The 26948-nt window shown below is 41.5% G+C and overlaps 1 protein-coding gene across 2 annotated transcripts in view; it reads right to left on the reverse strand.

Annotated features, from left to right (window-relative positions):
• Positions 1–237: 237 nt before the first annotated feature.
• The window catches only part of TRIM33 (tripartite motif containing 33), a 40417-nt gene continuing 13706 nt past the window's right edge, over positions 238–26948 (reverse strand). The window contains exons 3-20 of one of the 2 annotated variants that reach the window (XM_031506945.3): positions 26260–26407; positions 23810–23942; positions 20703–20819; positions 18386–18500; positions 17358–17504; positions 16013–16130; positions 14468–14715; positions 14054–14218; positions 13056–13256; positions 9626–9758; positions 8547–8610; positions 8060–8219; positions 7013–7359; positions 6368–6491; positions 5389–5463; positions 4374–4526; positions 2616–2666; positions 238–2533 (exon numbers count right to left, since the gene is read on the reverse strand). In XM_031506945.3, coding sequence (XP_031362805.1) covers positions 2321–2533; positions 2616–2666; positions 4374–4526; positions 5389–5463; positions 6368–6491; positions 7013–7359; positions 8060–8219; positions 8547–8610; positions 9626–9758; positions 13056–13256; positions 14054–14218; positions 14468–14715; positions 16013–16130; positions 17358–17504; positions 18386–18500; positions 20703–20819; positions 23810–23942; positions 26260–26407 — 2712 coding nt within the window. In that variant the 3' untranslated portion in view covers positions 238–2320. The remainder of the gene's footprint in view (positions 2534–2615; positions 2667–4373; positions 4527–5388; positions 5464–6367; positions 6492–7012; positions 7360–8059; positions 8220–8546; positions 8611–9625; positions 9759–13055; positions 13257–14053; positions 14219–14467; positions 14716–16012; positions 16131–17357; positions 17505–18385; positions 18501–20702; positions 20820–23809; positions 23943–26259; positions 26408–26948) is intronic. The other variant, XM_085561376.1, reaches the window with a different exon arrangement.

A 26948-nucleotide genomic window follows, 5' to 3' on the forward strand; every position in this document is an offset into this window, starting at 1 on the left:
CCTGAGCTGCATCTGAGATTCTCCTGTCCAGTGCTGGGATCCCCTGGGCCCCATTTGGGATCCCCTGAGCTCTCCCTAGGATCCCCCACACCCATCCCGTGCTCTGGCTCATCCCCAGGGTCTCTGCAGGATCCAATCCCCAGCTGCTGCCCAGGGAAGAGCACAAAAGGTGAGGCCTGAAGGTGTCAGAAGTTCCACAAAAAACAGGAGGCCCGAGTGAAGAGAGCTCACAGGATCTTATTTTCATGGTAATTTTAATAATATTCCTTTTGCAAAATGAAGCCGAGAAACTAGAAATGCATAAATAGGCAATACACAGAGCCATGAAATGATCCCTTGTCACTACCAGTGTCCTATTCACACATCAGCTTTTCCACAGGCAAAGTTGTTGCTCTTTGTCAATTTAATATGTTGAAGTGGAATTCCTTTTCCTTTCACATACAAACTGGTAAAAAATAAACTTAAACCAGCACTGTTAATGTCTAAGAAATTAAAAAAAACAACCAGTTTGAGTTTGAAGTGTAACATTTGAGTAAAGAAGTGAGCTGGAAGTTAACAACATCTTCAGTCCCCTCATTTATTGCAAGAGAGAGAATCCCAAGGTACACAGACCTGGTTCTTATAAAAGAAACCAAATCTGCAGTGATTTGCATAAAAACTGCTGAGAGCATTTTTCAATTTGATATTGTGCTAAAATATTTCTCTTTACCATGATGGTAAAGCATGTACAATGCCACAGGAATGGCTGTGCTGAGCACACCAAACCCTCAGGGATCTCCCACAGAACTGCTGGATCCACACAAATGATGGCAAATTCACAATCTGCCATCTTGAGCTCATTGGTTACATGAATTCTTCAACTTCCTTTAAAGAGATCAATATGAAGGCCAGAAATTGTATTTATTTCTAGTACTGAGTCATGTCAGTAAAGAAAACTCCTGGAGCTGTAGCTCCTTGTGATTCCATGATTTCTAACCAGGAATGCTGGGATGGAGGCAGTGCAAGGGAAGGCACTGCAGAGGTGCCCCAGGGGCTACTGAGGAAATGGGGAATTTGTTCTGTTCTCACTCTTGGACCAGAAACCACTCAAGGCCAAAAACCCTGTGCAAGTGCTTTGTTCAATGGATGGACAGGCAACCCAAACTCAGACTGATTCCAATCTTCCTGCACATTTCCCTCACAAGCTGCTTCTGAAGAAAGTTCTGAGAAGTACTCTAAGAAAAATAAGACAGAACCTCAAAATGAATGCAATGTTAGAAATAGCATATATTACAAATCTTTTCTTGATAGGAACAATCAATAAGAATACATATTAGCTTAAAAACAGTTCAGCAAATGTTGCTGACCTGCAAGAAATCTCAATTCACTATTTACAAATAAGACAAAGTGAATACAGGAAATTTTACACATTTGGTAGTTAATAGGTTATTGTTTGCCGAGTGGTCTATTAGAAACTGATATTTAGGAAGACTGGAAAAACACCCCAACCAGTTATTACCTCTTCAGTCTATATTTTAAGTACAGAAAAGTAGAGAATGAATACTGGAGAGAACATTCTGCCTCGTCAGGGGGTCAGGGACAGATGACAACGCTGAGACTTCTGCCATGGATGCCATTAAAATGTTCTGGGTACAGGAGTTAATAAATACACCTTGTCCTACTGAAAGGGATTGGAGCCACCAGCTTAGCCTTTCATCTGCCTCACATTCCTGCATTCGCCCATTCAGAACAGTTTAATGATTTTTCTTTCTTCTTCCTTTTGCTCTACATAAAATGGAGTAAAGAAAGCAAAATGTCAACAGTTGGATGGACACAGAAGATCACTTATTCACAGTCCTGCTTCAATGGGATGATCAAAGCAACGACCAACACACACTTGAGTGGACACAGAGGGGATTTCAGGAGCTCTGCTCACAGTTTACACTGCAGTGTAACGCAGGACACAGTCACTGAGTGGGTCCAGTCCTGCAGGTCATGTCACTACAGTTTTATCTGTACATGGAACATCTCCTATCAAATCTGCTTCTCTTCGACATTCCTCCACCTCTGTCTGTGAGACCAGGATGAGTGTGTCCCCTCCATCAGGAAAAGAAAGAATATAGCAAGTAATCAAGGAAAAAAAAATACAAACCACCAAAAATTTACAATACAGGTTTTTTCCCCTTTTGATGCGAATGTTTTTCTGTACAAGTGTTTTTTGTTATCTAATACTGTTTAAAAAGCTATCAGCTTCTGCAAGATGGCCACTGTAGGCATGATAATATTCCAGGAACACTTAAATAACAGTTTTTACAATAAATTTTAGGTCCATATCATTAGATTACTTTATATGCACTGGTCTCTCATCTGATTTTAGGCGTTTTCTACGTGGTTGTATAAAATCTTCATCGGAGTCCTCAGTTATTTCACCATCATCCTCTTCCTGCTCAAATTCAGGCAAAGGCTGGAAGGTCCTGTCTGAGTAGATCTCTGTAAGTTTATCTTCAAAGTACAATGCAACTGCCTTCCCTGCCTGTGCTACTTCTGAATCAGCCTGTGGATGAAAGAAGACAGGAATATTCACCTGTTGGAAATGCACATCCCTTCACCAAGTGTGCATGGTCTGAAACGCTTACCTTCAAATTAATCTCTTGTGTTTCTGCATAAACTTGAACAACTTTCATCATCTAAAAAGGATACCAGAGTCAAAAAAAATGAAATTATAATCCTTTCTAAAGTTACGAGATCGCACAGGATTGGATGACTAAAGTCAGCCATAACAACAACACAGTTTGTTATGGTTTGTTAGCTTTAGTTCCCAAACTTAGGCAGCAGGTTTAAAACAGTCTTAGGTGGTAAATAAACCTTCAACAGAACACACAACTTTTGTACAAGTGGCTCCCAGCCATTTTCTACTCATCACTGCTTTCCTCACAGTAAACTGGAGTTGCCTGGACAGGATTGTGGGAAAGTCTCCTTTGGAGGGAAGAGCTCCAGGAGATTTCCTGGGGATTACCCCACTGGATTTCTGCTTTGGAAATCTGCTTTGGCTTAGAGGCACTCGACATGGTGCTGCTGTGAGAGGTCAGAGTGACTCAACTTTTGCCATGAGCCAGGCAAGCTGAAACACTTTTTTTTTTTTTTTTTTCCTTTTTAAAAAAAGTAAGGAAAAAATCAGCACATCTCTCAGTCCTTCCTCCCTTGTTGTACTCTGGTCTCTGAGAGCTGCAGCATGTTTTCCTCTAGAGTGGATGCTTCATTAACTCCCCTGATTGAGAAATTCACATAATTAAATTACCTCGTGAACCTCCCCTAATGCAGGGACATAAAGGAGTCAGGGCTGTCAGAGTCCCAGAACTGGGACTCCTGGACTGCTTGTGAGCAGTTCCAGCATCACATCATTGACTCTGATTTTTCCTAAGGAGGTTTTAATTGCAGCTTTGTGAAGTTCCTTCAGTTTCCTTCTGCATGGGGCCAGAAATGCAGCCCAAACACTGCAAGTCCAGGTTACATTTTGAAGAGAAATAAGAAATATTGGCTGCTTTCTGCATTTTAAGGTTAGAAGAAAGCCATTCCCTGTGATGCCTTTTGTCATCCTTGCTTTAAAGCATCTCAAAGATTAGGAACCCCCTTAGCTCCTACTCAGTTTCAGCACAGTATCACCTTTTTTTTTTTTTTTTTTTTTTTTAAATATTCAGATTATTTTTTTCCATTGTTCCACTAGCAGTAACATTCAGGTCATTTATCTCCCCAAGTCACATTTCAGGTGTAAGGGGTATTTCATTATCAGATGGGATCATTGCAAAATGAATAAGAAACATGACTCCATACCCACATTATCCACTGAAAACTGATTATTCAGAGAGCCCAACCACCAAGGAGTTCAAGCAGGAAGGTTAAATAAGAGCCACAATGGCCACAAAGCTTTCTTGGATTCATTTGTGTGAGGTACTAAAACCAGAATAACTTCAGAAAGGCAGATTTCTCCTCAGTAGAGGAAGCTTCTCCATGGATTCCACCATGTTCCATGAGTGTAAAACAATTACCTGGGCAGCTTGAGACACTTTCAAGGACTCTGGTTGTTTTTATTGCACTTCCTGAAGCACTTCTACAATCAATCTGATGCACAGTAACCAGGTCACCCTGCTCCTCACTCACAGACACCAATGAATGCATTTTAGAGGTTCCCCCTGCTCTCCCAATTGAACTAAAAATGAAAAGTTATTCTGCAATTGCCTTGGGTTTTGTTTGATTTTTAAGTGTCTGATTCAGCATCTGCTCCAAAAGCAAAATTAAGCTGGAAGCAGAGCTGTTCATGGGAGAAGCTGCACAACCAGGTTGAAATAATCTTCATTTAAAAGGACAAATGGTGCTCAGATTGGAAGTTAACATACTTCATTAAACCTTTCACAGTTCTTGAAGATCAATCGGACATCAGCCACGAAGTCCTCGGGGGTCTGGTAGTGTTGGGAATGCTTCTTCTGCAGTTTCTTCTTCACCGTGGATAAATCCATTGGTTTCTTTATGATTTTATAGTAGTTTGGTATCTGGAAAAATCCAACAGTGATTTATCACTGAATGGCTACAGAGCTCACAGCTGAATCTCTGCACTGGAGGTGTCAATCCCTTATCTCATTTCAGCCTTGTTCAGCAAAGCAGAACAATTTCCTTTCCTCAAACTGTTTAAAAAGTTCTTTATAAGAGCATGGAGTGACAGGACAAGGGGGATTGGTTTGAAATCGAAGGGGGGTAGATTTAGATTGGATATTGGGGAGAAATTCTTCCCTGTGAGGGTGGGCAGGCCCTGGCACAGGTGCCCAGAGCAGCTGGGGCTGCCCCTGGATCCTTGGAACTGTCCCAGGCCAGGCTGATGGGGCTTGGAGCAACCTGGGACAGGGGAAGGTCCCTGGCCCTGGTAGGGGTGAAACTGGATGGGCTTTAAGGTCCTTTCCAACCCAAACCACTCTGGGATTCTTCCTAACCTTCAGTCTTCCTAGCCTCTCACAGCACAGCAAAGCTTTTCATTACAGTTATTTCTTTTACAGCTGAAACCACAAGAGTCAAAGCAGTTTATTTTCTCCTCTCATTCAAAAGTTTGTCCAAAAAGCAACAAAAAGCCCTCCTAAAGCATTTTGAGTTTCATGGGTAGCCTGAGACATCTTGTTCCATTCAATAACTGCTAATTGGAAGCATTTTTAAGTATCTGGTTTTGAGACTGGGCGTGAAACATCAGCCAGGAGCAGCTCCAGAATCAGCTGCTCTCCCTCTCAGACCCATGAAGTGCTGGATGACTGCCAGAACTTTTAGACTGATCCTGGTGAAAGCAGGCAGTTCCTTCCCAAATTCAGCTCCAGACTCTCAGGGCTGTTCCACAAACAGAAATCCCCAGCTGTTTTTCAGGAGACTCACCGAGGCTGGGACTGGCTCTTGGAACTCAATGCTCAGCTCGTGGCAGTACAGGTAAAGCAGGAGGCGTTCACATTTCTTGTAAAGAAATAAACAGGGTCAGATTAATAGTCTTAATTTATCCCTAGCCCAGAAATTCATACCTCCCTACTTTAAACAGGTTTGTACTTTAACAGATTAGTACTAGAAAATTTAAATGCAACCCCCTCAACTTCATTAAAAAAGGTAAAGTTCTTAGGAGAGGCAAAACCCCATTTACTGTTCACAAATTTCCTCTTTGTTTTCTCCCTCCTAACCAAAAGCCTAGGGCTGAAGTCAAGCATGGAGAGACACACTAATATACTGCAAATTTAAAAATAAAATACCAACTACAACCACTTTTACTGCTTTTGTGCAATCACAACCACACGTAACAGGAAAGGACTGAGCTGCAGACTCTTCTCTTCTGAAAGCAGAGCCAGAGTGTTTCTATAAATTCCTTGTTGAAATCTTTTTCCTTGCTCTGCTTGTAATACCTTTAGGGGAATTTGATTTGATAATACTCTTAACACTACACAGAGGCTGATTGATAAAGCTAAAAATAATTCTGATTGTCAAGGTAATTAAAATTCCCCAAGAATGCACCTGGATCCCAGCACCTCTCACAGAATGCACTTAACACACCAAATTCACAAAAATATTTTATGAAGGTGACTTTTAATCAAGTACATGTAAAATGATACATTTAAATGCAGAATTTGTGCTCATGCTGAATTTTAGCTCCTCAGTGATTACAGTCCCAAGGCACTGGGGCACTCCCACAGTCACCAACAGCTAGAGATGTGGCCACAGCAGGAAAAATCTCATTAATCATTTTGGGTTGTTTTGCAAAGCCATAGCTACATTTAATTTGCTTCAGCCAAAGCAAAGCTATCTCCAGTCAGTGGAGAGCAGCTGATGGGAGGATTTCTGGGAAGCAGATTCCTGCAGGTTTGGCACTCACCCTTTGGTCCACGGGACTCAGGCCTTGTGCTGTCTTGCCCTTCTTGCTGTGCTGGGAATTGTCACAATCATATTCCACTTCAGGTTTGCTCAGGTCTCTGCAGAATGTACATATCCACTCTCCACTAAAGAGAAAAACACAGTTATTCCAGACATCCAGGGATAAATTCTCATCAGGGATGACTAGAAATAGTTTTTACTCACTCTTACAGATTCACATTCTACTGCAGTAAAGACCTGGACACCCAAAGCTAAGGAATGACCCTTAATGCTCACAGTAATTCTGCCAGTCAAGGCTATTTTTCCTGCCCTGATATGATGCTTTAATGCTTTATAAAAAGTATAAACTTTATATACTTTACAGAGTAGACCCTTCCCACCTTGAGAAGAGTACACCCTTCTCACCTTGCCTTAAAATGAACTTCACACAACAGAATCACACAGTGAGACTTTACAGAAACAGAGAAGCAGAACGGGATTCTGTTATCAGATAAACACTGATCAGCTACACAACAGCTCAGGCAAGGCCTTAGAAATGTCGTCTTTCTGTAGTAGAAGAAACCACCCAGAACAAGCTGATTTTGGAGGAAGCACCACTTTGGGTTCTGCTCAATCTCAGCCCACGCCGCAGCGCCGCAGCTGGTACCTGGGGAAGCTGAGGAGCGTGGGGACGTGGCAGGTGAGGTGGAACACCTTGGGGCACTTCTCACAGCACAGCAGGTCCCCCCCATTCTGGCACACAGCACACCAGTCCTCGTTGGGGTCGTCATCCTTGTTGTTGCCCTCTCCTGCTGCTCGGGCCGAGCGGTGCATGAGGCTCCGCACGGGCGATTTCCCGTTCACCAGGCTGTGCCCAGACTGCTTGCAGCTCTCGCTCAGATCTCCTGGCTCTGTCTTCACGTGGTTTTCCAGGCTTCCAAAAGCTTCCAGTTCACTCTCCAGGTGTAAGTTAGTAGACAGTGGTGGTGTCAAGCTGCTCTCGGGGCTGCTGAGCTGGAATGAAAGCAGCACGTGGAAAATCAGAGTTGATTTTGCTGCTGCATCTTTCTGCCCGTGGTGGTGGAATTCAAAAGCCTCCCACCATTCAAAGGTACCATGCTCATATCCCAAAAACCATGGGAAATCATGAGGAAGAGCTGAGTTGCACACAGTATTGAAAACTGCTTTTTCACATATTCTTTCTTTGAAGGACACTCTCATTTCTTCTGATATACAACAAGAGAAATGTTACAACAAGCCAAACACACTAAGTCATTAAAAGCTGTTAATAACAACTTCATTGTCATTAGGAGAAATCCTCAACTCCACCACCCTGCTCCCTGTACACAACCCTGTTCAATCAAGCATAGTGAAAAATATTCATTTGCTAATTATTTGATTTATACTTTGGTCTAAAAACTTCTGACTGGAGGTTTTCTGAATGCAATTACCCATGTGGGAATGCCCACTATCAATGGATGACTCAGAGCTTTTATTAATTAGGGATTAAAAGCAGCAAATACACTCTATTACACTTAATTTTAATCATTAAAGATAAAATTTACATTACAGGCCACTCTGTGCCTGACAGAGCATTACCAGGGAGAAAATACCTCTTAGAATGAAGCTTTAGAGTAAAAATGCCTTTTTTTTCCCCCCTTTCCAAATTCTTAAACATGCTGCCAGGAAAACACTGAGCATAAACTAACTTTACCATGCAAGCACTCCTTCTGCCATCCTCTGTTTTTTCCTGCTTTACTGTTCCTGAGAAACTGCAGATCTCTTCCTCTGTGCCTGGCTCTTGCTTTACTTTCACTTGGTCAGCCTTGAAGCCAATGCCAGTTTTGTCAGCAGTCCTGCCCGAGGAGCCACAGCTGCAAAGACACCAGCACAAGGTAAAAAAGAGGATAAATCAACAGGGCAAAGAAATTCAGGTAACCGTGTCCCAAAAAAAGGCAAAGGGTCAGCACATTGTAAATGTTGTAAATGTTGCAAATCAGCACATTTACAATAACTCCAGTTTACAAGACACAGGAGAATCATAGTGCAGGGGGAAAAATTAAAAATATAAATCTTCATGTAAGCATTCTTCCATTCCTTGGCCACAGTTATGACAAAGCACAGTTTGCCAATTGCCAATTCTTTTTTGAAATTATTCATGTCTGATTTTTTTAACCTGCCAGGGTCAATGCGACACTCACCTTCCTCTGCTGCCTGTGCTGGAGGTGCTGGGGGGCCTCACAGGAGTGTGGGAGTTGGATAAACCTGCAAAGAAGCAGCACAGAAGGTGATTTGGGACAAGTTTGCATTCACTGACAAGTGCTGAGAAACCCCAGAAATGCTGCAGGATTATCCCAAATTACTAAATCACCTAAGCCAGCTGTTCTCTCAGTCTTTTGATCACAACAAATCTAACACATCACATTAAATAAAAAGTGACAACACACACTTCTTAAGAGTTCCAATAATTATTTCACCTAATCCAAGCAGTGCTAATGCCTTCAGACTATTACATCCTCAACTTTAATGCTCTGAGAACCGATAAAGTAAAAAAGCAGCCTCTGCATGGTTTGCATGCAGGTTTGGAGAGCCCCACTGCTACAGCCATTCATTTACAGGATCTTGCAAGTCTTGTAGAGAAAAGCAAGAGAAACATCAAGTCCCAGAATGGTTTGGGTTAGAAGAGACCTTAAAGCCCATCCAGCCCCACCCCCTGCCACAAGCAGGGGAACTTTCCACTGTCCCAGGGTGTTCCAAGCCCTGTCCAGCCTGGCCTTGGACACTTCCAGGATCCAGGGGCAGCCCCAGCTGCTCTGGGCACCTGTGCCAGGGCCTCTCACCCTCACAAGGAAGGATTTTTTCCTATTGACTGAAATAATCTTCTTACTTATAAAAACAGGCATTTTCAATGTTTAAATAATTCAGTGTTAGGTACTGGTGACTTAATTTGTTCACGTGCATAAGAAAAGCTCTACCATTAATTACACTCAGAATGACCCTAACAATGTCTCTATATGGATATATATAAATATACACACATATATATAAATATAAGTATCTAGAATACTACATCCATGTGCTGGCAGTTTGTTATTAGAAAGACATCTCTAAAGGAGGGTAAAATTTAGATTTCTGTAAGAATCTATTTCTGAGCAAAACAAATTTTAAACAAAACGTAATTTCCCTTTTGGCAGGAAATGTTAGGCAATTTTTTTTCCACTTAAATACCAGAAAATACTCATCACTTTCTGGAAGCTGTAGAAAAACCCATCAGATTTACCTGATGACCCTGGAGACAAAGCTGAAGGTCCTGGGGAGGGATTCATGGTGCTCGTAGGCTGTGGGGGGAGGTGGCTGCCTGTGATGTATCGACTTAGCAGATTATCTAAACTACTGGAACCAGCATCTTCCAGCTGAGGAGGAAAAACAAAAATCTGAATCAGAGAGGTCTCATTCACACCTTTAAACTGTGATCACTATCTTTATTGGAATTGTTCCCTCTCCCTTCAAGGATTCAGGACATCAGCAAATATTTTTATCAGTTTAATGGAGAAACCAGGCTTTCAAATCAGAAACTTCAAGTGACGTTTTTCAACAGCTCCTAAATTTGAGATTTTTTTTCCAATATGATCCTGGGCTGCACTTACACAAGGTCACTGCAAACTTTCTGGCTGCCAGCTGCTCAGTGTGTCAGTCACACTCATGGTGTTGTGTTAGTCATGATTTCTGAGGCTGTAGAAGTTATTCCATAATTAAGATATTAAGGGAGGCCATAATCTTGTCTTTCCTTTACATGATGGGAAATCTCCCACTCACTTTTCAAACAGATTTTAGTACTTGTTAAACTCAAGGAAACAGGGACTCTGTCACTTTAACTGCTTAAATATGTTAAATGTGTAAAATGCAATAATGTGTTTGAAACACACTGCATTCCCAAGGGGGTTCTAATGACTGTGCCAGCAGCTTGAAGGACTAACACTTCTATCCACTAAATCCAACTAAAATCCATAACAGCTATTACATGAACAGGTACAAAAAGAAGAGTATCTCAACAGAATTCTGCATTTTCAGTGCACCTGGAAGTTGCATGGTAATGCTTTGTTCAAAGCTTCAGGACTGCAGCTTGCTCACACTGAGATGGTATTCCTCCTTCCCCACCATTCTCACAATAAAAATGACCTGCAGCCTCCTGAGAACACTGAACACACCAGCCCTGAACATTTCAGAGTTGCAAAGTTGCAGCTGGTGTTCCAGCAGACCATCTTGGATGAAATTTATTTTGTTTCCTGTATGGTAACCAAATCTCCTGGGTTTTACGTGGGCATTTCAATGCAAAGGTCCTGTTCTCAGGATGAAGCCATCATCCTCCTCCCCTCCCAAATAAAACACATTCCTTCTACTTTCTTTGCCTCCACATGTACATTCCATTGTGCTTTTCACCTCTCCAAATGAGCTTCAAAATCTACCTCAGCTTGTGTCCCCCCTCTCTGTGGGACAATGGGACATGTCCCCTCTGTGCTTCCTTCTAGGAACATTGAAGAGAAACTCCAGGCAGCTTTAACCCTGAATAAATCACCATTCAGGACACTCAAAATACATCACCATTAATTATTCTGCTCATATCTTCCACAAGGTGGTCTTGTGGAAAAAAGGAAGTGAACACAGTACTTGGGATTAATTAATTAATTAATTATTTTCACTGTAGGGCACATTAAATATTGAGTAACCTAAAGGTTACCAGGTGGATCAGGTCCTTCTAAGGTTTGTGCTATAGCCATAACATATTTCTTGGCATTGGCTTCTACTTCCTCATAGGTGGCAACCTTCTGGGGCAGGTCAGGAAGCAAAACACAAACATTCCATAGGGGGACACCCCAGGTCTGACCAGGGTTGGGTTCTAATTTTTAACAAGGCTAGAAGGAGTCATCTGACCCATGACATCTGGGTTTCAATCACCAGCTTAACTAGAGTTCTTTGAAGAGTTTGATTCATCCTCTCCACACAACCAGTACTCTGCAGAAGTCATGCAGTGGGTAATTCCCATTTTACTCCCAGGGTTTGAACAACTTTTTTGCAATATTTTAGAGGTGAAATGAGTTTTAACTCTACAACTTTAAATGCTAATTACACCACTCCATGGCCAAGTCCTGGTATCTAACTACAAAAGCAGAGCAGCTGAGGGGAGCAGCAGGACTACATTAAATATTGATTAATCTAAAGGTCACCACGTGGAGCAGGTCAACCCTGCATGGATAAACCACATGGATGCCTAAGAGAGGGGCTGAAGATTTTAATTCTACAACTTTAAATGCCAATTACTGTAGGAATATAAAAAGGTAAAAGACTCTAGAAAGTGCAAAAAGGCCTCAGAAAGTAGACATAAATCTGAGAAAGGCTGGAAAATTTCAAAACCTTCTCATGGGAAGCTAAGAAGTTAAGAACCAAATGAATATATTTATATCTGTCATAAGAAGCAAGAAAGAACAAGAACTTATTGATAGTTCAAGATGTGAAAAGTCCTAGATATATGCTTTAAAATACAGAAGAACTTTCAATCTTAAATAATGAATTATTGTGTATTGTTTGAGGTTCACAGAAATCCTTTTAATGTTAAACCCACGTGGGTCCTTCTCATATTGGTTAGAGTATAATGACTTTGCACCTTTTCTTTTATGCTATTTGTTCAAATAATATGTAGAAAAAGGCTTTGGAGAAGCTGCCATCCTGTCTTTGATCTGGATTTGCATGGATGATGCTGTTTCCCTATGTCTGTTGCTTTTTGCTTGTATGATACAGACAATAAATCCTCAGTCTGCAACCAGTCAGGGTCCCACCCCGTTTGTGAGACACGAACCAATCTGGCAATTACACCATTCCCTGGCCAAGTCCTGGTGCCCAACCACAAAAAACAGAGAAGGGAGCAGCACTACAGCACTAGAGAACACATTAAATATTGATTAATCTAAAATTTACCATGTGGAGCAGGCCAGCCCTACACAGATAAACCACCTGTACACCTAAGAGAGGGGCTGAAGATTTTAATTCTACAACTTTAAATGCCAATTTCACCATTCCATGGTCTAATCCTGGTACCCAACCAGAGAAGCAGAGAGAAGGGAGCAGCACTGCAAGACTACATTAAATATTTACTAATCTGAAGGTTACCAAGTGGAGCAGGTCAGCCCTACACGGATAAACCACCTGCACACCTAAGAGAGGGTCTGAAAATTTCAATTCTACAACTTTAAATGCTAATTACACTACTCCATGGCCAAGTCCTGGTACCCAACCACAAAAGCAGAGAAGGGAGCAGCACTAGAGGATACATTAAATATTGATTAATCTAAAGGTTATCACGTGGAGCAGGTCAACCCTACATGCATAAACCACATTCACACCTAAGAGAGGGGCTGAAGATTTTAATTCTACAACTTTAAATGCTAAGTACACCATTCCATGGCCAAGTCCTGGTACCCAACAAGAGAAGCAGAGAGAAGGGAGCAGCACTGCAGCACTAGAGGACACATTAAATATTGATTAATCTGAAGGTTACCAGGTGGAGCGGGTCAGCCCTACACGGATAAACCACATTCACGCCTAAGAGAGGGGCTGAAGATTTTAATTTTACAACTTTAAATGCTAAGTACACCATTCCATGGTCTAATCCTGGTACCCAACCAGAGAAGCAGAGAGCAGGGAGCAGCACTGACCTGGATGGGGGGGATGTCTGGCAGGGAGGGCAGGTTCTCCGGGTTGGTGACGGACGGGATGAGCTCGATGGCCGACACGGACGGGCTGGTGGGGCCACGGTTGGCGCTGGCCATGGTGGCCGTGGTGGGGCTGGTGGGGTTGATGGTGGTGTTGTGCACGGAGACCACCGGGAAGGGCCCGGCGTGGCCGGGGTTGGAGTGCTGGGGAGACACAGACACGGCGCTGGGTCCCGGGGCCAGCGCGGCGCCCGCCGCGGCGCTGCCCTGCCAGAGACCCCAACCCAAGCACAGCCAGCACAGCACCTGCCAGCACTGAGGGCAGAGCAACTGCCACTCTTCTTCACTTGGAAAGGAAAAAATACTTCCCGTGGCTCCATTCTAAACACACAGCACTTCTCCCACCAAGTTATTTCATATATAGTGGTGTTTTCTTAAAGCGACTACATCCTCCAAAGATAGCTTTAGAGTGTACATGTCTAATTCTTTTTTTAACTGTTTCAAGTAATATAAAGACACTTTTGATATTTCAGTCACATTAACATGCATTGTCAAGGATTTTTATTCTTAATGGCATGCAGAGCTCTGCATCAATGCTTCAGGTGTGAATTTAAAAACACTTCAGCAGCTAATTTAATCAAAACCCCTCAATTACATCACTTTGAACTTCACTACTCCTCACTATTCTCTAATAAACCTCTGATTTTTTGTTCTTTTCAGCTGAACGCCACTGAAAAGTGCAAAATGAAACATTTTGCTTCCCAGAACTAAACTGCAACACAAACATTTCATTTCATTTCATGTCCACCCCTAAGGTTTGAATTTCCTTACGTTCAGCAAAACTGTGACAGCACAGTAATGCAACATGGAAAAGAAGCATATAAATGTGTGTAGCTGTGAGCTACAGAGGGACAGATAAACACATTTACAGCTGGAGGTACCATCTACTGGAATGAAAGGCTGGCACAATGGCACAAATGAAGCGTGTACACAGGATATACTTGTCTTTGAAGGTGAGGTTGCATCATGGAGTATTGAGGTCCATTGTGGCGTGGGATTCCTGGTATACGAGCAGCATTCTGAGCCATTCTCATCTGATGTGCTTGGAAAGCCCCACAGTTCATGTTACCCCTCTGCATGGTCTGCATGCTGATCAACCTGGGAGGCTGCAAGGGTTTGGGTTTTTTAAAATTTGTGCTTTTAACACAGAGAAAAGAAGCCCATCTCTTTCCACAGTAGTAGCAACATAACATCAAGCAAAGCCAAGAGCTGTCACATTAAAGTATCTCAAATCTCAGAAGATTTTAGTTTATAAATTGCTTTGTAAATTTAGATCTGACAGGGCAATTTTAAAGCTCAGTGTTATGGTGAAATAAAGTGAAAGAAGGTGAAATAAGAACACATAAAGGACTCACCTGCTGCTGCAGGACTTGGGGGCTGCTCTGCCTGGGCACGGATGCAGAGGATGGCTGGGCCATCCTCATCTGCTGCAGCTGCTGGTGCTTTTGGGCATACACTTGCTGCTGCATGTGCTGCAGTCGAAGCTGGGCCAGATTGATTTGTCCTGGAGTTTTGCTGACGTGGTTTGTTCCTGGTGGAGTCTGCCCAACCACTACATTGGGAGTGTAACTAGGGGTTGGTTTATTTTCAATGACCAGGTTACCTATAAAAACCCAAAGAAGCAATCAACAGTTAGATCTCATCACCCTCCAAAGGTTGACATATGTGGAATATTCAGATGCTTCTAATGCAGTTTTCTCAGAGCAATTTACGCTTGAAACATTAAAATTTAAGCGCTCTTTATGTCTTCATACACAATAAAAGCAAAAAGAGAACTAAGACTACAAGAACTAAGTGCAAAATTAAAAACATGATCTGTGAGGAAAAAGTTAAAGAACTGGAACTGCACAGCCTAAAAGCCACAACAGACAGAAATTACTTCTCTGCATTCACAAGAAATGGACAAAATGAGAAATAAAACAGAAAACAAACACGTTGAGCATAAAGTTTCTGTGTCTAAAGAAGCAAAGCCTGGAAAGAGATATCTGTGTGTCCCACCACTGAGTGACTTTGAACAGGTTCTACAAACACAACACAAAACACTGCTACAAGCAAGTCCTGTCTTACTCCAATGTCATGGACCATGTTGCCTCTCCAGATAACTCCTTTCCTATTTTTATATATAAAGGCAAAATGTTGATTTTTGACTGTGAATGTGTATTCAGTTGAATCTGTACATCCCTTTTTATTCAGGTTGGCAGTTTCCTTTCTGCTTCCTGTCTCCCACAGAGAATAAATACTCTTGACTGAAGACAGGAACACCCCAACCTGCATGGTGGACTCAGAGCAAGGAGTATACAGAAAAGCTGCTATTTTTATCAGATTTTCTATGAGATTTTTATCACAAGCAGGTGCTAACAGGTATCTCTGTCTCAATGTGCTCTGCCCTCTTCTCTCATTCCAAACCTGTACTTTGCAAACTCAAAGTGATTATATTTAATATACTGGAAATGGTACAGGTGCAGTGTCCAATCCAGAGAAGCTGTGAATGCCACAGCCCTGGAAGTGTCCAAGGCAAGGCTGGACAGGGCTTGGAGCAACCTGGGACAGTGGAAGGTGGTCCCTGCCATGGCAGGGGAGATGAGATGACTTTTAAGGTCCTTTTCAACCCAAACCACTCTGTGATTCTGATTAGGGCCATTCCTCGAACCAGTCCCAATACAATATCCATTGTATCTTGGAAAACAGTATCCATTTTGAGAAAGCTCTGCTAACAGAAAGAACAGAGAAGATAAGGAGGATAATCAGGGCTGGATGGGTTATGAGAGTTTATGGTCAAGAGAGTTTTTGTCTCCTGCATTAAGAGATGTATTGCACTGCACTCAGTCCTGCTGGATGAACACCCCCAACTGAACAGAGTTTTTCCAGCATCACAGATGAAACAAATAGAGTTTTCTCACCCAAATTGACAACGTTCTTAGCCCAGAAGGTGGGGTCACAGTGGAAGCGGATGGCCCCGTTGGCAGCGGGGACGGGATCGCAGCGTGCCTTCAGGATGTGCCTCAGCTGGAACGTTATCTGAGAGAAACAAAAACACTCTGCTGCTGACAGAGAAATAAAGACAGAGAGACAAGTGTGTGTCTACCCCGAGAGTTTAGGCCATGGAACACCAACAAGGACTGGCAGCAGCAAGTTTGGTTCATAGCCTTGGGAAATTCTCCATTTGTCAGGAAAATCCCACATTGTGCAACTTTACTCTGAGGACTGCAGAGCAGCACTGTTACACCACATTACTGCAATGACTCCAGGGAAACACTGAGGTGCCTTCACAGAGCTGACCCCATTCCTTCTCCCCTAACACTCCCTAAAGCCTTATGGTAAGAGGTGAATTGCTGCACAATTGCTTGGCTCTGTTACAAGATCTGAACTTGAAGGTAACGGTGCCATGATGGACCCACATGGCAGAACTGGGTGTATCCTTTGGACTACCAACATTTGACCTCATTTGTATCTTACTCTGGATACGTTTGCTTCCCCTGTCCTTCTGTGTTTGTGGCTCAGGACGTGTTCCCAGACTGGCAAAGTTGGTGGCAGAGTGATGGTCTACAGCAGCAGTGGTGAGCACACACCTGGGGCTTACAGGTAAACAGCCTGCACATGCAGAACTGGGGGTATTCATGTCAGTAAAAGTGAATTACCCTTGTGGTTACCAACACTTGACTCTGTGTCTTATCTCACTCCAGGTATATTGGAATTTTGCCCTCTCTGACACAACAATTGGGACAGAATTGCACAGCCAGGTCTGTGCAGCCACATGAGGAGTGGCTGAGGGCACTTTGTTCTGCTGGAGAAGAGGGGGCTGAGGAATTCCTGGTCTGGAATTCCTATCACAGAATGTTTTGTGATATTTCTTGAGCTCTCAGTTTAATTATTGCCTATGTGACTGTCTCTTCAAGTGTGTAACATTTCTCTGCTTCACGTGGTGCTGTGTTTTGGGAGCCTCACTGGGGGCTGCAGCTTCTTCCTCAGGAGCAGCAGAGAGACTCTGTGAGCTGGGACAGGACCTGAGGGAAGGGCTGGAGCTGTGCCAGGGGAGTTGAGGTCGGGTATCAGGGCAAAGCTCTTCCCCCAGAGGGCCCTGGGCGGTGCCCAGGCTGCCCAAGCTCCAGGAGCGTTTGGCCAGCGCTGCCAGGGATGCCCAGGCTGGGATTTTGGGGTGTCTGGCAGGGCAGGAGCTGCACTGGATGATCCCTGTGGGGGAGTCCCTTGCAGCTCAGCACTGCCCCAGCCCCAGGTGCCCCTCACCAGGCGCTTGCTGTAGAGCAGGGCAGTGCTGCTGCCGCTGGCGATGGCCCAATTAGTGAAGTTCATCACATGCTTCACTTGTCGTGACAGACCAGTGATGTCGTTCTGCTGCTGGATCAGCTTCATCTGTCTCTCCTTTGTCACGTTCTGCAAAGAAAAGGACACTCTGTCACAATGAAGTCATTGCAAATTGCAAAGTGATTTATGACAATGGGGCTTTCAGAGGTAGGAGGAAAACGCAAACTGCTGGCAGGTTTTGGATCAAAAGGAAAACGTCCCAAAGAAACTTTAATAAATGCTAGGTAAACAAGAAAAGCCAAAATTCATGTAATTTTGCATTGTTTCTTTTACTAATGGTCGAGTTACTCCATTCTTCCAAGAATATTTGATTTCCTTGCCAAATAATTGTTCCTTAACCACAAAAAAATCTATTGTGATTCATCAGATTATAAATTTTTCATGGCAGGTTGGCCATATGCACTGAACCAACTTATTACAAGGGATTTCCTCTATTCAGATAAAATTTTCATGGATTTTAATGGAAGTCACAATGCAATTATTCAGAACATGCCATCCGGAAAGAATGCTTGAACTCATGGTATCTAAAGTTGCATAATACTATAATGCAACTTTAAATACAGCATTACACCTTCATGTACAAATACAAGAGACTGCTCTTACTGTTCTTACATGAACATTAAAAAGCTTTTTGAGGAAATTATTAAATGATACACACCTTAGCATTATGTTATAATACAGAAATACAGCAAAGAGAACATGAAAAGGAGATTTTCAGGCCACTCCTTTACAATGAGCCCAATTTTGAATACAAGGCACAGACACAAAACTGAAGGAGCCACAGGCTCTGATGAGAGGATAAAAAAAGAGATTTAACTCCAGCATGTCCCTCAGAGGCAGTTTCAGTACTGCAACACCTGCAGTCACACCAAACAAACCATTTTCAAATGTTTCCCCTCAACAGGGGACTGGAAACTCAATACCACCATGGCTTTTTATTTCAAGTGTACCTCAAGGTGTTGTAGGAGAGATTTTCCCTTTTTATTGATTTCATTGATGAGGGTGAATATAGCCACTTTGATTTCCTGCTCTACTCGTTTGTTGGTTTCATGTACTTCTTTTATCCTAAAAAAACAATTTAAAAAAGCAATGGATTGTCAGTCACTTTACACTTCACTGCCAAATACAAATTTACAACTTGTTTTACTTCAAATAATATGAAAGTACTTGTAGTTTACACACTTTATAAAGATAAATTTAGAGAAATAACCAGCCACAACCATATGTGTCTAGGGACATTTATAAATTTATATCCAAATTGTGTCACTCACTATAAAAAATTTATATCTGATGCTTTAAACTTTTAAGATAATTTATATTAACCAGAAAAGAAATCAACCCTGAATTTCAAATTAATTCCTCCCTTGTAACAAAGAAGTTATTACAGATCTGTAATTAACACGAAATAAAGGGATAAACATTTCACTAATGATGTGCCTGATATTAGTTTAGATTATTCGCTTGTGCTTTAATACTACTGGCTGTCAGATTTTTATACCCTCTTAATCACAGCCATTTTTCCTCAGTTTTAGTGCATATCCAACTTCTTCAGATTCAAGCAAATCATCTTGAGCTCTGGCCACAGAATTTAAAACACAGCATTTCTTAAACTCATGGAAATTCTGGATTTATTTGATCCTACACTGCCTTAATCTAACAAGAACACATTGCAGCAGAATTCTTTGCCACGAGCCAATGTGAAGGCTTGAATTGTCCTTTTTTGAAGAGTTTTTTTGCTGCCAGATCAAGGATGTGATGTCACTCAGCCACAGGACCCACACTCACTCTGATGATGAGCACTGCTGGGGTCAAAGCCCTTTAAGGCACCTGGGGCACACGAGGTTTTTCATGACAGCACAACCTGGTCTCCTGCTCCAAAAAACACCCAACCAACCCTTTATTAAGTCCATGGCATCCACCCTTGGCTCTGGTACCCAACAATTATTCCAGCAGAGCTGTTCCTTCAACGCTTCACTGCTCCACCATCACAGATGATGCTGATTTTGTACCACCTGCCAACACTGACAACAAAATTGCAATACCTTTATTTTTCCTACTCCATGAAGTTTTTAGGTTGATGGATTTTGTGTCCTACACACCCAGCAAAGCAGTGGAATGAATTGTCATTTTTGGCTCAGCAGAAAATTGAGATCTTGCCACAACTCAATCCCAGCTGCAGAAATTCACTGAATTCACTGAAGCCAGAAACTCTCGAGCAAAAAACCCCACCATTACAATGTGTTAATTCCATCACCCATTCCTGGCCTGGAATTCTTGTGAGAGAATGTTTTGTGACATTTCTTGAGCTTTCAGTTTCATTACTGCCTACATGACTGTCTCTTCAAGTGTGTAACATTTCCATGCTTCACGATGGTGGTATTTTTTGGGACCTTTCAAAGACTTCCATAGAAAATCAGCACATAAAAACCAATTTTCATTGCTTCCCTCGTCACACATTTGCCTGTCATGTTGTATGTTCTTCCTCCCTTACAGTGCTTTTTTTTTTAAAATATAGATGGCATCACAAGGAGTTAAAAATTTGCATCAGAACTTCTCTTTCTCTCTGCGGTGCACATCCTCCTCCTGCCCTCGTACTTTCCACCCCCAGCTGATGTGTCATTTTGCAAATGACCTAAAAGCTGCAGAAGGCTCACAAAACCACTGAGAACCAGGGTGGAATTCCCTGAGCTGCAGCACGACCACGTCACCCATGGGGAGCAGAGCCAGCAGAGATCACCAGCTCCCTCTGCCTCTACAATTGCTATTTAACGTGACGTTGAATTTCAGATAACCCTGGAAATCTTAAGTGAAGCTACTTAAAAAAAAAAACAATCAAAACCCCAGAGCCAACCACAATTTCCTATTCAAATTTACACTAAGTTTTTGTTACACAGTTATCAGAGGCCTTACTATGAAACATAAAAATATTTTAATATTTCAACCATTCTGTTGCCTAGAGCTAACCTAGAAGAAATTATAGGATGGGTTTTCTTGCCTTTTTTATTTGTTTTCTTCTCACCCACCCCCAAAGTGTAATGAACGTGGCACACCTTTGGTTCTATTCAAAGCTGTCGCAAAAGATATAATCTTTAACATTTATTTCTTGTAAGAACTCCCAAGAGATGCAGTCTTGTAGGGGAAAATAAACATCATGAAAAGTAATTAAGACACAGAATTAACTCCAGTGTGTTATTCTAGTGCCACCACTCATCTTACTGTGACTCACTAAAAAGGCAATGTAATAGCTGATCATCTTGGAGAACTCACCTATTTTGAACTTGGGCAGCTGCAAAATTTACATAATTCTTCTTCTCAAGAAGTTTGGCCAACAGGTTCTCAATTGCACCCTTCTGGTTCTGAAAAGCTTCTTCCAGGAATTGGTACCTTTTCAACAAGCAAGAAAAGACACTGATTACCCAGGGGCAGTGGGCTGGAACTCAGGGCTCCCCGTTCAGCTGCAAAGCCATGACATTTTGAAAAAATATGACAGAGGAAAAAAAAAAACAAAAAAACACTGAGAAAAAACACCGAGGAAAAAAAAATCAGACTCTGAGTACTCTGACTAGTATACAAAATGTGTAAGTGCTGATAAAGTCCTGATACTGGCCAGGAGACTGAACCTCTGTGGGAAATTATCAATTCCAACCCCACAGGGGTGCACTGCCTCATTTCCCAGGACAGCAGGCTATGGGACAGAAACCTCAGAGCTTGAGGAGGAAAATGCACCAACAGCTTAAACACGCATTAAAGGATACCAAAAAACAACCCCTAAACTACCCCAAATTCCCCTGTTTTTCACCTGAGATGATGCTGCTCATGTTTGACTGCATTACTTTAATCTGAAGAAAATTTCCCTATTAAAAAACTTTAAGTTTTTCTCAGCTCTGCTGCTTCCAAGTGAAGAATTTTCCCTTCCAAGCTCTTCAGTTAAACAGCTGCTATCAAAGGTACTTTCCATTACTTCATCTGAATATAGGGTAAGTACCAACACTGAGGGAAAATAACAGGATTAGGTGCCTTTTCCTAAAATACTGGAATAAAGAATGCCACAGAAACACTATGCCTTTGCTGAAAATGCCAAGGGAAATTAAAGCAGTGCCATGAATTTCCAGGTTTTCTGATCAACTGCTCAAAATCCAGAATTTCTAACAGTCACTGGCTAAGTCTTGTCTTGGCAATAAATAAACTTCATGCTTCTGAAATGTAATTTGTTAACAACAGGGAAAACTTAAGGTCCCAGAACACCTTGGCAATGTTTTCCCAATATTCAATTTGGCAGAAAATTGCTGCAATTAATGAAGCATTTCTGTAAGGTCCATTAGAAACAACTTGCACCATCTTCCAAAGAAAATGAAGAAGAAATTACTGTTGTTTTCTGTCACAATGCAGAAAATTACAATCCAACAGGAAAAGACTGTCTGGATTGTCATCAAACAGCAAGACATTTTTTTTTATTTAAATGACTCACAACCATGATAACAGGGACTCAGACAAAGAACATCATTGACAACAAAAACAACTCCTGTTAATTCAATTTGTACCAGCAACACACAAATCTGAACTCCAAGAGTTCAGATTCTTCAATCTCAGTGTTGGAATTTTCCTTTTTCTAAGAACAGACTAAAGTTCTTGCAGACAGACAGCAGCACGAGATTTTAGATACTATAATACAAAAAAGTAGCATTCCTAAAGCCCAAAGACGGCAAAATTTGTAATGTTTGGGAGCTGCTGAATTGCTGAAATTATTTTCATTAAATTTGAAATTGTATTTCCACTTGAAGGAGAAGTGAAAGATCTACATTCAGTACTGCTAAAATTCTGCTGTAGCTCTTGCTACAGCCAAAATACTTTTCTTTTTTCAGTATTGCACTTCCAGCTTCCCAAGTGTGTGGACTGGAAACTGCCTCAATTAGAGGAACCTCACAGCAGCAATCTGCTAAAAAAACTGTCAGTTTTCTACAGAATCCCCAGCAACCCCTGCCCCTGACAGGGGTGGAACTGGATCATCTTTAAGTTCCCTTCCAACCCCAAACTGCTCTGGAATTCTATGATTAAAACTCTGAACACTGGACCATAGAAGCACTGAAATTGAATTCACCCTCCTTTGGGGTAAACTATGCGGATTTCAGGAAAGCAGAAAGCAGGGGATTAAAATCAATTCTTTTTCCACTTGGGTTGATTCTCCACAAAATCTCAGCTGTACTTCAAGCAGGCAAAGCAGTGCTTTAATCATCTGTAATTCACACCTGCACACAGAACCATATGGAAAGAATATTCTGCAAAAAAAAGCACATTAATAACAATGAATTCTCCTTCTGGAAGAGCACAGGTAAGTGGGACAAGATCCATCTGTTAATCCATTACCAAAATGCACACAACAGATGCAAAGAAACCAACTAAACCAAATTAGTGAATATATCCCAGGAGAACACCCTTTGTGACAAGGGAGTCATCCAGGATATTTATGCCTATGGAAGAACAGAACTGGAATATTTGAGGGTGCTAATTTTTAATAATAATAATTATTTCAAATGTAAAAGTTCTCCACAGGCTGTTGTAGCAGTCTGAGAATAATCACTACTCTGAGAAAAACAGAATAGTTCTTCTAAAAAAAAAAAAAAGAAAAAACAGAACACTAAATTCAGTATTATATCTTTCCAGAGAAGAGTTAAGGAAAAGCAGTGGTGCAGTGGTTGATTAATATGTATTACCCCCAGTTTCTCTATTGTAACACTGAAAAATGCTTGTTCAGACATTCAAACTACACAACAGAGCTGCTAAAGAGCAGCAAGCTGGAATGTGTCTTAAAGGGGTTCCAACTCTTTTTCTAGCAGAGGCAAACCCAGCATTTCACCTGGAATGAGGCAACTTTTAACCAACTAAACCCAAGGCATTTTTCCCTACTGCACAAGAAGAATATACTAATGTAAGAGGCAAAATTTATACTTTGCTTTACAAAATTCCCCTAAAGACTGTTGCACAATCAAAAATGCCCTTTCAGAAAATTACATCACCCATGACTCACTCTATCACTTTTGCTGCTTTTACAGCACCAGGTGTTCAGGGCTGCAGGAATTTCCATTCAAGTCCTGACCACAGTGATAGCACTGGGAACTGCCAGGCAAATTAACACCTGAATCACACCAAACCTCCTCAGCCCAGCTTGGTTCAAATCTGATTTTAAGAGACTTTGACAAAGCTCGACTGACCAAGTTTCCATCACTCCACACAGCTTCTCCTTTGCAAGGGATGGGTTCAGTCCATCAGTTCAGGAGTAAATGCAGCAGGATTTGCAACACAAGCAGCTCACATCAATGCCACTTCATCCTCTGAGACAGCACAGCACAGGAGATAAGAGATGGGAATAGCTGTACCTGTGTTCTTTGTGTTCCAGTAACTGACAGTCTCTGCACGTCAGCCTGTCACAGGTTTCACAGAAAAGTTTTAACTGCTCTTGTTTGTGGACAGGGCAGAAAACAGGACGTTGACCAGATGCTCCCACGGCCTCTGTTTTTAAAAATAAACCATTTTTGCATTTTAAAATAAAACTTAGACAGTCTGAAGAGCAAAACAACTAACTTCCAGTAACAATCAAGAATTTGCAAAGGCACCTCCAGAGGTGCTCTCACACTGAAGTTACTGTGTGTGCATCAGGTCAGGGGTTGGACTTGATGATCTCAGAGCTCTTTCCCAACCTTTATGACTCTGATTTACAGCTGTGGTTAACAGCTGTTTTCACAATATTCATTCAAGGACAAGGAGGAATTCATCTTTTCTCATGAGCACCCAAAAGCCCTGTAAGACTGCACACAAACACCAGCATAAAGATTTAATTCCATATAATTTCACCTCTGAGACACTGAAGGATGGGTCAAACCTTTCCTTTTTTAACCCTTTTTAAAAATCCTTTTTAACCCATGGGTTTTCCAGCTTATCCCTTCAAACACCTCATTTAGTCAAACACAACTGAAGTGGGAACTGCAAAGCAAACATTGCCTGTGTTAAGAGTTAAACCCCCAAGTAACAAATAATGGCCAAAAATAGTTCTGGGTTTACTAAAAAAGTGCTGCACAGTGCTCTGAAGATATTTTGAGCTTAGCAAAAAGGAAAGCAGCCTTTGGGAGGTACAGCAGGTAGGGTTTAAATTCATTTTCCTCACTCTCCAACATTTCTGAAGCTGGTTATATCATGCAAGTTATTGTACAGAAAGAGCTGATGAACCTGCAGCTGCCACTCACTGAGAGAAACTTAAAGTCTCCAGGGCACATCTTTGAGTATAATTAGGAAAAAAACCAAAACAATGACACAATGACCAGTCCTTCTCCACAATCACAACGAATAAAACTTCTGATAAAAGTTTATTTTATAAACTTCATAAAATATTTTATATTTTAAATATAAAATATTTGATATTTTTAAATATCAAAAATATTGAGTTTAAATACAGAAATATTAAGGTAGTTTAACTAACTAGTTAGTTAACTAACTAGTTAGTTTAATAACCTAGTTAGTTTAATAATAGTTTATTTTATAAACTTTATAAACTTTCTGATTTTGGAACAGTCACTTCCCAGCAGATATCAAAGGGAAAGCTGAGCTGTAATATCACAGTGAGAGTCCAATTTAGCATTCCTTGTAAAAACATCAGTAATTCTTTCTTGGGCCCTATAATTTGGTTGAATTTAAGGGTTTCTCATCTATGAGGCTTAATATATTTAATCTTAAATTGATCATATTTCTTATTTAAAATTTTCATTAAGACATAAAGAGAAGCCTCTCCAAAATGAGGTTTATTTGATAGAGCAAATTAAATAAGATCATGGTCTGAAAGAACTAAGCTCAAGAGCAAACTTTTTAACTCTCAAAAAATTTTTAGAAAGAGAAGTAGTGTTTGTTCCTTTGAAAGGATACAACAAGACAATTATGGAGATCTTAATTAATTTCAAATTAATTTAAATGAAGAGAGCAATGTGTCGCAATCTCTCTGCCTCAATATGATCATTTTCAGATACATCCAGATTGTGGAGAATCTACAAGTCTGTAAATCAGAACTTTTAATCCATTTACAATAGAATTTTCTAATCTAAAATCCAGATACCCTCAACCTGTTTGGAGAACACTTTCCACATTACCTCAACAGGCTGTAAATGATTAAATCCAGATAGCCTGGACCTGTTCTGAGATGATTTTCCACATGACCTCAATAGGCTACTAATTATATATGATCAAACAACAGTTTGAGAATTTACTTCTAATATGGCTGCACACCTGAACAAACCCTACACACATTTCACATATTAAATTTTGCTCACTGAGAGATTAAACCTAAAATAGATTCAAATTCTACATTTACTCAGCAATATCAATACAAAACAACCATATATTGAAGGTAACTATAAACTTATATATATATTTCTACAGGGAGAACTATAATTGCTTCTCATAACAAAATACAGCAGAATGTGTAATTTAATTTCCTTGGACAATGGGTAAGATTATCAATATATCACTGCTCTCCAGATTCCAACCCCTCCATTTAGTTACTTATTCTACTAAACAAAAAGATTATTAAGAATGGTTCTAAATCCTTTCCAAAGGGATTGCACATCAAACTGCACAAAGTATCACTGTCATAAATTTAGTTCTTCCTTTATTTTTACAGCTACTAATTTTGCACTGGTAACTTTGGACTGAACTTTTCCCAAATCCTGGGGGGAAAACACACAGAGCTGGTTGTTACCTCCACCATCCTCCCGTATCTTTTTAACGCCTAAAGAGAAAAGGCTCTTGGAACAGGCAGCACAAAGTGATGTCCAACACTCACCTGAGGACACATCCTCTTTTTTCCTGATCATGTGGTCCTTAGTAAACTTTACTCGCTGGTGGGCCTCGATGCAGGTCTTGCACAGCCACTCCCCACACTCCACACAGAAACCCACGGCGCTGGCGTTGTCCTCACAGCTGGTACACACCTGTGGTGAACAGAAACCAGAAATGTCCTGGGGAGCCCCAGAGAGCAGAAAGGGCTGGGGGGAAAAGGCATCAGAATTCTTTTAGCAAGAGCTGACAGACCCAGAGGGCAGAGGAGGGGTGGGGAAAAAGCACCAGAATTGTCCTGGGGAACACTGATGTCCCAGAAATAAGAGTAGGATTGGACAGAAAGCACCAGAATCATCCTGACAGGATCAAAGAGCAGAAAGGATTGGGGGAAAGGCACCAGAAATGTTCTGGGGAACACTGACAGGACCAGAAATTAGAAGAGGGTTGGTGAAAAGCCAGCAGAATTGTCCTGGGGAGCATTGGAAGGCCCAGAGAGCAGAGGAGGGCTGGGGAAAAGGCACCAGAATCATCCTGGGGAGCACTGACAGGACCAGAGAGCAGAGGACAGCTGGGGAGAAAGCACCAGAATCATCCTGACAGGATCAGAGAGCAGAAAGGATTGGTGGAAAGGCACCTGAATTGTTCTAGAGAGAGCTGATGGTACCAGAGAGCAGAAAGGGCTGTGGGGGAAAG

Source organism: Lonchura striata, chromosome 26 (assembly GCF_050655825.1).
Source record: "Lonchura striata isolate lonStrDom1 chromosome 26, ASM5065582v1, whole genome shotgun sequence".
Classification (NCBI taxonomy): domain Eukaryota; kingdom Metazoa; phylum Chordata; class Aves; order Passeriformes; family Estrildidae; genus Lonchura; species Lonchura striata.